Source organism: Sinohyriopsis cumingii, chromosome 10, assembly GCF_028554795.1.
Source record: "Sinohyriopsis cumingii isolate HCF-2022 chromosome 10, ASM2855479v2, whole genome shotgun sequence".
Taxonomy (NCBI): domain Eukaryota; kingdom Metazoa; phylum Mollusca; class Bivalvia; order Unionida; family Unionidae; genus Sinohyriopsis; species Sinohyriopsis cumingii.
In genome coordinates this window covers 25299623-25314552 of record NC_142970.1, presented here as the reverse complement: position 1 = coordinate 25314552, position 14930 = coordinate 25299623, and the positions used below count along the sequence as shown (strand labels likewise).

Sequence of the window (14930 nt, the reverse complement as noted above, 5' to 3'; positions counted from 1 at the left end):
GCCGTCCTTCATTCATTGTATATATTCATTTCATTGTATATACCCATTCCATTGTATATATTCATTTCCTTAATTAAGTTATATGTTTGTACTGTCCTTAATTAAGTTATATGTTTGCGTCATTCATTCATTACATGCATAATCTGAGCTCGCTAAAACACTCGATAGGGTCTCGTCATTCATAATATATGTTGTGCCGTCCAATGTTCTGTGTATATTCTCTAAACTTAGTAGAATGCGATGGTAATCTGCGAGTTTAATGAGGCTGTAAATATGTAAATACTATGTGTTGAGTTCTATGTAGAATACGGTGGCAATCTGCGAGCTTAATGAGCCTGTAAATATGTAAATACTACTTGTTGTGCCGTCCTTGAAACATCCCGACGAACTCGATAAACACTCGATAGGGTTCTATAGGGATAAAAAAAATTATTTTAAATATTTATCTATTATATAATGAACCATGAAAATATCAAAGACATTATTTTTGTTATTAAAAATCTAGAAGAAAATGGAATTAATATATCTGATGAACTAAATCCTAAACAAATATCTGATTTTGAAACGTTGGAAGAACTTAAAAATGAAAATAAATATGTTCTATCATCTCAGTATAAGTTCATAAAGCGGATTCAGGCAACTATGTTTCAGTCACTAGCTATGGTGAACGATGATCAAGTGAATGAATTTATTTCTCTTTCTGTTGCAGTAGAAAAGGTCAGATCGGGATTATCCAGCGAGTACGAAACGAAAAAAAACAATCAGTACCCGCATAAGATACTTAAGAAAAATTATGTCAGTAGGTAAAGACCAAAGCAACCCTGTCTGAAAAATTATTTTTTATTTATTTCTGAAATATTATTTTTATCATAAAATCTGATTGATTGGCATAATTTGAGTAATCACCCAAAAAATAAAATATTTCAGAATAATAATAAAATATTTTTTGTAGTATATTTTAGAAATCTGATTAATTGGCGTACCAACCACCCCACCAGAATTACAAAACTGATTGATTTATACGAATTTGAGTACCAATCACCCCATCAGATTTAATAAATTGATTTGATTGATTTGTATTTTAAAAACATATTTCTGAAGAAAAACATTTCAGAATAATAATAAGATATTTTTTTGTAGTATTTTTTGCAAAGCTGATCAATTTGAGTACCAAACTACCAATCAGAGACATAGACTGATCGAATTCATAAAAATGAAATATTTCAGAATAAAAATATTTTAAAATAATAACAAAATATTTTAGAATAATAATATTTCAGAATAATAATAAAATATTTTTTTGTAGTACTTTTTTGCAAAGCTGATCAATTTGAGTACCAAACTACCCATCAGAGACATAAACTGATCGAATTCATAAAAATAAAATACTTCAGAATAAAATATTTTAAAATAATAATAAAATATTTCAGAATAATAATATTTCAGAATAATAATAAAATATTTCTTTTCTGAATAAATTGTTTCAGATTATAATAATTATTTACAAAACTGATTGATTTACACGACTTTAAGTACCGATCACCCCATCAGAATTAATAAATTGATTGATTTACACGAATTTGAGTACCAATCACCCCATCAGACACACTTTGCATAATTTTAAGTACCAATAATAAAAAATATTATTTATTTATTCTGAAATATTATTTATTCTGAAATATTTTTATTTATTCTTAAATATTTTCATTTATTCTGAAATATTTTATTTATTTAGAAATATTTTATTTATTTAGAAATATTTTATAAATTTAGAAATATTTTATAAATTTAGAAATATTTTCATTTATTCTGAAATATTTATATTTATTGAGAAATATTTTATAAATTTAGAAATATTTTTATTTATTCTGAAATATTTTATTTATTCTGAAATATTTTTTTTTTTAAGTTGATCGAGTTTAATACAGGAATGTGCATAATTTAGAATCTGATATCTGTTACAAATGATCGCGACAATATGTTCTCGACGGAGCTCATCTAACTGTTCTTGTGTTAATAAGAAATCCTCGTTTCCGTATTCATCAATAACTAAATTAACGTTAAATTGCTCCATGTTTGGAGGTTGTGAAAACACTGTTCTAATGGCGTTTTCCAGTACTTCTTTGTCATGTATAAAAACCCTCACGTGCTGGTACATTATATAATATATACTGGATTAATTAAATTTCACATACAGATTTATTACAAGCTCTTCTACACGTATGTCAATTAAGCGATTAAGGTCCTCTGTGAGCTTAAAATTTATTCGTGTTAACATGTTATTGTGACACCGCAGATACACAGGATTAGTTGGTTCTTGCACGATTAAACTTCCAGGGGATACTTGTGGTGTAAATGTATATAAAATATATCCCTGTTGAGCACGATTTGATTTTCCGAGATCTATTTGATATCTGCCATCGACTACGTCACAAACCAGATTGACCACGATCGTGCTGGTTATATTAACGATTCCCAGAGATATGTGCCTGCCGCCGCCATGTGGATCATTATTGTATCTGAGAACAGTTGGAGTTGTGGTTAGCTATCTCCATGCATCGAGTATTTTAGGAAAAAACTCATCAATGACATCATTGACAGATTTTCTCCGAGCGTCCGGGTTATAATTGGGAAATCTGAACGTCGGTATATCAGATTCCTTGATTTTATATTCATCAATTAAAAATATTTTTGAAGCAGGAGATCTATAATTTTGTTGTGAGTGCATTCCATAGCTTCTGCGATATAATTCAGAATTTCTATTTGTTTGATAATTTCCCCTCGTGTCTCGTGGGATGTTATATCGAAAAGATACTCATTGAGGCGTTCACGTAGTTTATTTAGTTGATTTTTATGATCAAGATCGGAACTGTCAATAGTTTCTTTAATTTCGTGTTCATAAATAGTATGGCCACGGAGTTTATCTTCTGGTAAAGCTGAAAATATGTCACCACCATAACAAATTAAATCATCCAAACTAATATCCCAAGATCGAAATTCACGCCACCACCACCAAAAATCTGTCATTTCAATATCGTGACGAGAGCTATTTGTTGACATAAAATCAGCTCGTTTTGGTTCAGGTGGTACTTCATACACTGGGGGAACATCCGGCCAACCTAGTACGGATCTTATCGTGGACTGATAGATATCAAAGGCATAATCAGGAGAATGTATTTCATGTATTTCAATCGTCGAGGACAGCGTCGGCTCATGAACGTTAATCAATATTTTTGCTTCTTTTCCGGTTATTGATTTTATTCTACGTTGAAATTCCTCATTGATTTGTTCGATCTCATAACTACCAGTGGGTATTCCAACATCTATCCAGTCAGGAGTACCATCTGGTTTGTTCTTGTTAGCAAATACAAGCGAATTATTTGCTGGTGTACCATTAAATGATTTTGATCTGATATTTGGCCAGCTGTAATATACCCGTAACTGAGCCAGTGCTATTTCCTTTACTGGAATTGCAGTAGGAAAGTTAATACTAAATTCAGGATTAGTTGAACTTACCGAGATCATCGTTATCTTTGGCGGAGTTGCATTAGTCACGATCTGCTGAAGTAATTATGTCATTATTAGTACTTGTATCTTTAATACCGATACGTTCGTGATATATTTTAGTCATCATTGAAAACTCTAAATTAGATATAATTCCATCACTGAGACTCGCTGATAACAACGAAGATAATTTCGAGTATGCTACCGTCGTTGTGTGTAATTTTATTATGTAATCGGATAATTTTTCATTCGTGCAGGTACATATTATTTTTTTGATAATATTGAGCACACCTGCAATCGTTGTTTTTGCTGAAATACAAATAGTTACGGCTACTGGTGCCATCATTGTAATCGCTGATAATATAACACCTGTTCCAGCAACAACAGCGGATACTGAATAAACGATCACGTCCATGATAACTAATCGTCGTCGATATTTCTTTACTTTTACTGTATACTGTTCGACTCGATCTTTTAATGCTGCCTGCCATTCACGCGCTTGATTGTACCTGTATTGTGCACCATCCATATATTTTTATGCAGTAAATAATTGAGGTGTTTCAGCTACAAATTCCAAACTCCACCAGTAAGATGTTGCAGTTAATTTCTTATCAGCTGCTTCCAGAATAAAGATTTCTTCGCTTCCGCTATTTAATATAACAGATACAACCCCGGAAAACTTATCAGTTGAATGACGCCATGGATACGTTGTAAATGTTTCAAATTTTGCAGCACTGAACACAGACAACCTGTACACGCCAGTGACTGTTGCGGTATATTTGATAGTTTTATTTTGCTGCGACCATGTTGCGAATCCAGATGGCATCGTGTATACGATATTTGTAATATGCCCGGGAGTTATTCCGGCTGGAATTTTAATCAAACTGGTTTTATTAACGATATCAGGAATCCCCGCTACGATATTCTGCTGTGTTTGTTTGATCGTGTCGATGTTGGTTTTGATATCAGAAAGTTTCATGTCGATGACGGGAGGAGTTCCAAAGAATTTATCCGTGGCATTGTCGGTTTTTTTTTGAAAGTTTCTTCGAAGTCTTGCACAAGCGCCTACGTGAACGTCATACTCGGCCCGCAACGTGGATAATTTACCATCTACGGTGTTGTAGTTGACGTCAACGTACTTTTTTGTTGCTGCGTCTTCGTCGGATGTTGGATCTCTTGAAACTGCTATCTTATTTCCGTTCATGCTGAGTTCACCCGTCATTGTGTCGCCGGTGTTTTTCACGCGATTAGCAACATTTTTTGTAATTTCATCTGTGATGATTGTAAACGATATACTTGAATCCCTGATTTTGCCACTGTCTGTAAACACAGGAATATTATCCGCAACTGCACCGAGTACTCGCCGAATTATATCATTCCATATGATGTTGCTCGTTTTTAGTTTACCATATCGATCCTGAAAAATAACAACCTTATCTAGGTCAACTCCAGCCAGGTTCATGATATCAGCGAGTTCATCTTTAGTCGCATACGTCGACAGATCAACGTCGGATTTTTTTTTTTCTTACTGGTAGATGAAGATCATCCGTAAATATCTTTAATTATATTTTAAGATCTGTTTAAAACGAATCAGTTACTCGTATAATCATGTACGACTTTATGTGGCGGTTTGGATGATTTTGATATAGCGTCAAGTACATTAATTACTTCACGGCCACATATTGGCGGATCTGTCATTGTTTGTATGGGTAGCGTTGAATACCAAACTTACGCGTGAAGTGGTGCGATATACTTGATAAATCCAACGGGTGGAGCTAACCCGTACGAATCAAAATAAACAATTCCACGTGGATCAACCGCGTATGATACCCAATGAGTACCGGGTCCTGAATTCGAGTCGAGATTAATAATACCTGTTTCGAGTGTTTGGTCGGTCCGGCATTTGATCTCGCATAAGAACACCTCTGAAGGCTTTTATTTTTAATTTTTTAGCAATATTACGTAAATCAAAATTTGATGCTGGAATAGCCAACGTGGAAGCGTCAGACCTTTTCCTCAGCGAGATCCGGTTAATCTTAGGCCGCGTCCGTTCTTTTTTGTACTCCGTTCCTGTTGCTTTCTTTAGAGCCATTCCAGCAGCTGTTTCAGCAGCACCTAATGCGGCTGCTTTTGCTACGGCTGGAGCATCAGCAGCTATTAACGCTGGAATATCCGCAAGAAGTGGAAATATACCACCCGTTTTAACCATATTCTTGAATTCGCTCGGAGAAAGATGAAATTGAACTCCAGTTTTTGATTCAAGTGCTTTATTGAAATGTTTAATCTGATTATTTGTCAACGATAATTTGTTTGGACCACCACCAATCTGATCCCGTTTTAGTGATATTTTAGTTCCACATTTGCTGGTGGTTTTTGATTGAATCTTTTTGACCTGACCAGGAGTCAGAGTAACATTAACATGACTATACGACATTTTTATATAAATATATTTTTCTAAATAACATGATTAAATATTTTTCACTGGTGCATTAACGACTCTCAATCGACCATTACCACCTTCAAGTAACATGGCTTTATCGCTGAGTATAACCGCGATTGCGCTATAATCAACACCACCTGTATTTACTGTTGCTTTAAGATGCATATCAACGACAGATTGTTTTGATAGATCAAGATGCTCCAGCGAAAAATAATAAATCGCATACAAAGTTCTAAAATCATGTTGTGAAATTTGTAACCCAGTATCAACATTTTGATCACGTCCCATGAATGACATCAATCGATAATATACACGTCCTATACTATTTTGTTCATAATTTAGTTGTATATTCTCTGTTGGTTCTTGTTGTCCGTTTATTCGTAAGGAAATATCTGTAACACCTAGTTTATCAAATATCATATGAGTACGTTCTTGATTACCTAATCGATCGTGGTTCTGAAACGCAATAAAAATATGCCGTGGTGCAGAAACACCCTGTTGTGATGTTATATGCCATGTAAACTGACCATTAACGTTAGTTTGTATACTATCCCTGCTCGTTGTTAACCATGACAACAAGGATTTACCACCAGTGTCCATGAAAGAAATCAACTTTTATTCTTCTGCGATCGTTGGAGTCATTACCGGCATCCACAGTGAAAGTTTCGATAATACTACTTTACCAGCATCACCAATGGGTCTCCACAGAGCATCGTTATCATCACCTTTTCTCACAAGAACCACCGTGTGTCTAGCTCCAAAAATAACCTTTCTAACATTTCTACAGAATCCAAAAATATGCGATAGTGGAATTGTACATGAAAATCTTCTATCGGCTCCTAGCAACATATTCTTACGCGTTGCAAATCACAAGATGAAATCTGGATTTGGACCATGAACTACTGGCCACACATCAGCATCAGCGTTATCGGCATTATTTCTTGGTCGTCTTATATTATACGGATTATCGATGGGGTGACCAGAATTATCTTTCACAAATATCATTGTGGGACCTGCTGATCTTGTATAATCGTCAGAATATCTTGCTAGACCAATTATTGTTGTAGCAACGTCGACATCATTCTGAATTGATTCAATATTTTTTGCATCGATCATATATGTGGCGCTATTAAATAATGCCATGATCCCGTTGTTGACAAAACCAACTTTTACCGCATCTGCATAATTAGCATTAGTTGTTCTTACAATTTTACCTTCTACCTCAAGAAAAGCCTCAGCGGGTACAAAGTATCTATTTGTGTCATGAACTTGTAGTTCAATTCTTCCTCGACGTTGATCTGGTGTTAGTGCTTCATAAGAATAAAACTGATAATCACGCACAGACTCATCTTTAAGCACAGGTGCTTCCATGTCAAATGCTGTGTTTGATTTAAGCTTGAACATTTATTATAATTATTTTCGTCTAACACGAAGATTACCGGGTTTGGAAACTCCACTTCCTGATATCATGCTTGAAATATTATTCCCTGATTCACCGAGTCCTTGATCTGCTAACGCCGCTAGTTTTTGATTTTTAGCCTGATTTATTATTCTACTGACATCTGCATCACTTCAGTACTTGCCAGTTTCACTGGTGGCTGTGATCTTCGTCGCAATAATCGTGCTAGTCTTTTTTGGATTGCCGCGAAAGCCTTACCAGCAACATTAACAATTGCACCAGGAGCTTTTTCACGAACAACATCAATAGCTTTCATCGATAATTCTTTTGCAACAGGTGCTGTTTTTGGAGCTATTCTTGTGAATAATCCCCGTACAACATCACCAAGTCCATCTCCGTAAATTGCTTCATAGATTGGTAATCTTGAGTTTACCACTCTGACCTGTACGGGTTTACGATGATTATTGTGTTTTATCATCTTATTTTATTTGTTATTAAACTAACAATTAGTCACTATAATCATCAACAAGTTCATCTATAAGTTCTCGGTAAACGCCGATATCCATGATACCACCTTGAAATAATTGCCGAAAAATATCAGCTGCTTCATTAATTATTTCTGGTGAATTATTTCCAGCTCGTTTTCCTCCTATGAGAAATTCTAACCGTGACACATCATTAATGATATTGTCAGGACAAATAAAATTATTTCCCACTGTATTCAGGGAAGAAAAACCACTTCCAGTAGCGTCAAAAGAATCATCGCCAGGAGCTCTTTCTTTACTCAGTGGACGTAATTTCTCCCGTTGTTTAGTTTCTATATCTCTGAATATTTTTTCTCTTTGTTTCCAGTCTTCTTCTGTTTTTCGCTTTATTTCTTTTGCCATATGTTTCCTTTTCTCTCTAGATGGTTTCAACATCATCCCTTTTTGCGGTGAAGAAGATTGTTGTTTTTCTATTTGTTGCAGAGGTGGAGGAAGTTGATATGAAGGTTCCTGCTGGGAGAGTTCTTCTTGTTCTAGTTGTCTTATTTTATCTCTATAAAGTATTTCTACTTCTTCATAAAGAGCTCTGTATTCCAAATCATCACCTCTAACCTCTTTTTTGTTTGCATATATGCGATATGTCCATTTAATAAGATCATTTTTTATCTTTTTATAAGGTGGGCTTAAAATATCAGATTTGTTAAATACATAAGATATTATTTTTTCGGGTAATTTTTTTCTTTCAGTATTTCTTATTTCTTCAACAACCCCTTCTCTGAATCTTGCAAATAATTTTATATTTTCTTTTACTGCTATATGTTCTTTTCGCATGTCGGAGACTTCAGTACGAAGTTTTCCAATACCTTCAAGTATTTCTCCACCAACAGGTGGAGGTTGAGCCGCAGCTATATCAGTTGGAAGATCTCGTAAAATCTTCTTTGTCTGTTTAGTTCTTTTTGCTATTTTTTTAGTTTATGCCGCATTTTGTTCTAATACCGGAAAAATACCCTTTTTCCTCTTCTCATCTTCCTCCGCAGTATCTCCCCATATAGTTTTTTTCAACAGCCGCTGAAACTTTCTCAGTAGCTGCAGTGACGGGTTTAAACAGTTTGTTAGTGTCCTCTTCATACTCAACTTGTGATTGTTGCTGCGCTTGCAAATTTTCTCTAAATAAATCTCGCACGGGGAGAAATTTTTTAATTGCTTCTAGTCTTTCTCGTGCTATTCTTGCAGTATGAGATTCTGGATGTACCATTATTTTGATATAACAATTTTTTAATTAATATAGCAGCAGAGAGGGTTTGTCTACAATCTTGTTTGGGACAAACAAAACGTAGACATGGTATGACCTATATATACAAGCACGGATATTTTTTGGTCTAAAATACGTTTTGCTCGGATTATATGATCTGTTCACCCTCTCTTATATATATGAGCACGGATTTTGTTTGTCTAAAAACCTTTTGCTCGGATTATGTGGTCTGTTTACCCTCTCTGCTGCTATATGGTTTATCTCCAGTATGTTTTCTCATGTGCACTTTTAAATATGCACTCATACTAAACAGTTTATCACACACTTCACACTTGAATGGTTTCTCTCCAGTATGTATCCTTAGGTGTAGTTTTAAATGTCCTCTCTGATTAAACATTTTATTACACACTTCACACTTGAATGGTTTTTCTCCAGTATGAATCCTCATGTGCAGATTTAACTTTTCACGCCTACTGAACATTTTTTCACAAACATCACACCTAAATCCTTTTTCTCCAGTATGCAATCTCGTGTGAATTTTCAAACAGCCTTTCTGAGCAAACATTTTGTTACATACTTCACACTTATATGGTTTTTCTCCAGAATGTAGCCTCAGATGAAGTTTTAAAATTCCATTTTGAGTGTACATTTTATTACACAGTTCAAACTTATATGGTTTTTCTCCAGTATGCATCCTCATGTGAAGTTTTAAACTTCCACTATCACTAAATTTTGTATCACACACTGCACATTTAAAATGTTTTTCTCCAGTATGCATCCTCATGTGAACCTTCAACTGTACACTCTGACTAAACATTTTATCACACATTTCACACTTATATGGCTTTTCTCCAGTATGTGTCCTCATGTGAAGTTTTAAATTTCCACTCTGACTAAACATTGTATCACACATTTCACACTTATATGGTTTTTCTCCAGTATGAATCCTCATGTGAAGTTTTAAACTTCTACAAACTCTAAATTTTGCATCACACACTTCACATTTAAATGGTTTTTCTCCAGTATGAATCCTCATGTGAAGTTTTAAACTTCCACTATCACTCAATTTTTATCGCACATGTCACATTTAAATGGTGTTTCTCCAGTATGCATTCTCTTGTGACGTTTCAAATTTTGATTCCTACTAAAAAATTTATTACACATTTCAAACTTGTATAGTTTTTCACCAGTATGCTTCATTATGTGATGTTTTAAATTTCCACTCTGATTAAATATTTTATCACATATGTCACACTTGAATGGTTTTCTCCCGTATGAATCCTCCCGCGTAGTTTCAAATCTCCGCTCTCATTAAACATTGAATCACATATCTCTCACCGATATGGCTTTTAGAACGCATCATCGCTTAACGTTTTAAAACTACACTTTCATTAAACACTTGATGGTTTTTCCGGCGCGTCTCTTTATTCAATTATTCAAATATACAGATTAAATGTATTTACGTCGACCAGTTTCTAATCGTTAGCTGACGAATGCGATCATTTCAAGCCTCCGCTTGATCTGGTTGTAAGTGTTCACGTGATTTGCATCCACTCTATTAATAACTAAGAGCACGTGACATGGGCAGACATGCTTCATGTCCATGAATAGTATATGCAAGACCTACATGGAAGATTATTTTATTCATCACCCTTTAGTTCTTCTCCCCCTCCCATTGTTTGGTTTGAAAGCATGAAACGCATTAGTTGATAATCCAATCTCACTGGTATCTTTTACTTATCTGAATAATATTGACACCTTACAAGCGTTTTGAGTTTTCTTCTTTGTTTAGATCACATAATGTTTCATAGCTGGGAGGGTGAACACAACGGACTTCATTCTGGCATCTATTTTGTAAACTCACTGCTTCTACGCATATGTGTCGGCTACTTTGTATACACATTTATACACATTGTTTATTTCTGGAACTCGATTCAGATATTCCGTCAGTTCGAATTCCCTGCAACTATGTGAAAACAAAAAGAAAAAAACTTGTTAAGTGAAATCAAATGCTTGTACACGCCAGGAAGAGAAACTGTGCGGTCCCTGGTATTATTTACATATACAATATTTTCCCACGCGCCCATTACAGCTCATTGGCTGACCGACTGGCAGTGAGGACCAGACAGTTTTAGGTTAGTAACGTCACCGGCGTTTGTTATTGTTTGTGAAGTGTCAAGCATGGAGCGACAGCCTCCCCGGCCTTAAAGTGATTTTATTTGGTTGTGGTTATATTTGTAGTGAGTGAGAGAGTGTGCAGAGAATGAAAAAAAAAATGTGAATAATGGTATGTAATTAAATAAGTATTATATCAATCAGAAAATGAGTTATTCTGCACTGACTATGGAATATCGTACAACTAAATTAAACAATTAGAGGCAATTAGGAAATAGTTCACCATCCGTGATTCTGTCACTGCGTCAGCTTCTACAAACATAATTTTATAACACTCGAGAAAAAAAGATTGGGATGCTATTGTGTTTCGTGAGCACAGTAGTATTTCAGTAATCAAGGGAAGTAATATATGGGGGCTGTTTAGGATCTATGGAAATCCCAGTCGAAAAGGTCGTGGGGCTCTTTTGGGTCTATAGGACATTTAACATGAGGTAAAACCTTGCGGTTGTATAATAGCCTGAAATAACAATGTGAAGCCAAATAAGACAATTGTTTGAGACGTTCCATTCATCTCGACAGTTTGAAGTCCCCCGTTTGGATCGTATTTAGCAGCCCAGCAGAATTGACACCTTCCAAAGTCATCCAGTAGATTCAAGACATGCAAGAATCCAACAAGTTTCACATCACTGATGTAATGTGTGTCAAGCGTGAGGCGACAGCCTCCCCGGCCTTAAAGTGATTTTTTTGAGTTGTGGTTGGGACTGAGCTTGAAGTGTTCGTACTTTATTTCTACTTAGCACTATTATGTAATTTTCTTAGATCATAAATGAGCTATATTGCATAAAAGCAGTACGATCATAGAACACTCTTGCAATATCATATTTGTTAAGCCAACCTAAGTCATCAGCTGTAGAACAACAAAATCCTTTCTTGACACGAGGAATAACATAAATCTTGATTCTGGATCGTTATAAGCTTTAACGATGATGTTCCAAAGAGCGCCAGAGGTCTCAGTATGACTTTAAAACTATTAATCCAGGACTCAAAACTTGATGAAAATAGTAGTCACACTGTCAATAGTTGCAGTCCCCTCCCATAAACATGCTGAAGTGGCTAAATGTCCATTAAAATAACCAAAAATAAAACAGGCACAAAACCTTGTCGGTTTTATTTATTTGTAAGTATTGGTTATTCTATATTTTTTAAAAAAAACAACAGCTCTGTTTTAAAATTGATACAATATACACCTCTCCGTCGATAACTCACGCACATCAGGGTCCAAAAACATCGTGAGGTGAGAGTTATCGAGGGACCTATAAAATAAAAAGCCAAAACAAATAAAGGGATCGAGGTAAATGCAGAAGGGGGGGGGGGTATTGGGTTGGCAGGTTATCGTGTTGAATACTCAATTCATAATCGTGCTGACATTAACTATGAATAAATATCTTTTTATAACGGTGTACTCTGTTTATTTTTCCTCATACAGCAACGTTAATTTCAGAATAAATTACATTACATTGAAGAGATCATCAAAAAACATTATTCCACATGGTTTCCCTTCGCTGCTTAACACGTGTAACACTTCACATATTGTATGCTACGTCAAAATTTGTGTGTTGAATTGGATACGTTCTAGTTTTATTTTTCAATCCAAATTAAACGGTCTTTTTTAATACAAAAGATAGACACTATTTCGAGAAATATTGTCGATCAAACAAACTAATGAACGATAGATAGATAGATTCGATTGTGGTAGAAGTAAAATGAGAAAAGTTAATCATTACCAACATAAATTTAATGGGTATACAAATTTAAAACAACGTAAATTTGATCATGATAATACTTGCCGTTTCCAGTTTGTGACATGCTTGACAAATATAATTTCACATTTTGAAGAAATCAATTAATGTTTTGGTGTTACCCCTTGATTTCTTTGCATCCGAGCAAAATCCCGCACAGCTTTTCAGTGACCGAGTACGCCTTACACTTGATTCCTTTACTCTCCATGGTCTCATTTACAAATGATTAAGACACATTACTGATTGGTAATATATACTTTAATCATGCTAAGTACATACAAATGTGAAACAATTTTCGATTGGTCAAATAAAAGGAATTTTGCTAACAGGAGTGACCACAAGAACGTGTACTCAGATTTGCATGCCTTTGAATTTTTTCTTTGCATCTCCCTTGATTGATTAAATACAAAATACACATTCAAAGTGATAAAACAACACATGTCTCTTTTATTTGATTTTTTGATGCAACAAACACTTCCCAAGTTGTTAATCAAAACAAAGCCGGCATGTAATTATGTTCTCACAGAAGTACTCACAGGTTTCGATGTGACGGTCGATTGATGGTTTTCATGTTTTCATAGAACAGAATATATTACGATTATAATGTTTACACTGAAAAGGAATTAAAGGATTAGAACGTGACATTCACATATCATGACATCTAACTGTGTTCATTTCATTCTCTGTTGCCACCTGTTAGCATTTGCCATAAGCTTTCAATGATCGCTTTTTCACCAGACTGTTTACATACAATGTATTGACCACTATTTATCATAAAAAACTTGCATAGTATATATCTTATTTGCAACTTGCCAATTTCACAGTATGGATTATATCGTTATGGGCATCATAAAACGAGCGATGTATGAAGGTTTAGTTTGCCAATTGTTATTGTAATTTTTTTCACGTTCAGCATATTTTAAAGATATTTAAAATACATTTTCTTTGGAAAAATCGGAGCCACGCCGAAAACCGCGTTATAAGCGAGATCGCGAGTTATCCGGGCCCCAATTATCAAGGGAGTGGTGTAGTTCACTTTTGTCTATGTCACATTTCACAAAATTGTCTGATGATTGGTTTTGGATCTTATTCCTCACACTAAGTCCCTCTTCTTTGATTCGCGTCAATTGTGTTAAGGACTTATGTTTTCTTCTGGACCTTCCCTTCGTCTTTATTGTGTTTTGCACACTGAAGAATCTCTTGCATGTCACGGACATCACTGGTGACACGAACACAGTTGCAGCTTGGACTGTGCTCTTGAAGTACAACTCGTACAGGCTTCGGTCAGTGTGCAGTTCAATGATTATATGACTACATAGGAAGTAGGTGGTCCCTAGATGTCTCCTAACTAGAAAATGTGGCACTTTACAGATTAGAAGAACGAGTAGTTGCCATTGAGTTTAATTTTCCACATTCGTTACACCACTGGCATATAATTCTTGTTTGACCATCAGGATGAATATTAGCGACAATCTGGCGAAAACATTTTTGGCATATAGAAACTGTCTATACAGTCAGGGTTTTGGAGTGGAGAAATTCAAAGGTATCATGACATAATGTCTGACCTTGGTATTGTATGCTGTAATATAAATATATATAAATAATACAAATAGCCATGCAATTGACTAGCTACAATCGACCACCTCTGAAGGCGAGAACGGGAAATGACTATAGTCAACCAGTATGTACCAGTAAAAATTGTTTTCATGCAATTTCAAGGCAAATTTCAAGGCAAACTGATTATCTTTGAAGCACCAATATATACCAAGCAATAAAAAAGTTCTTTGTCAATGTTGTACAATTAGCTGATGCTGCCGCAGCCATAATAAACGGGTGTTTGTTTAATCCTTCAAATAGAGCTCCGAAAACACACGCACCATCATCATAGAAAACCAACGACCTTTGATCAAAGGAAGTCGGCAACAAACTTAAATAA

The 14930-nt window shown here is 35.0% G+C and overlaps 1 protein-coding gene across 1 annotated transcript in view; it reads right to left on the bottom strand.

Moving 5' to 3' along the window:
- Window positions 1-9286: 9286 nt before the first annotated feature.
- Window positions 9287-14930, bottom strand: part of LOC149789760 (uncharacterized) — a 70738-nt gene continuing 65094 nt past the window's right edge. Inside the window, exon 3 of the mRNA XM_089973113.1 lies at window positions 9287-10135. Within this exon, the coding sequence (XP_089829239.1) occupies window positions 9301-10135 (835 nt within the window). The 3' untranslated portion in view covers window positions 9287-9300. The remainder of the gene's footprint in view (window positions 10136-14930) is intronic.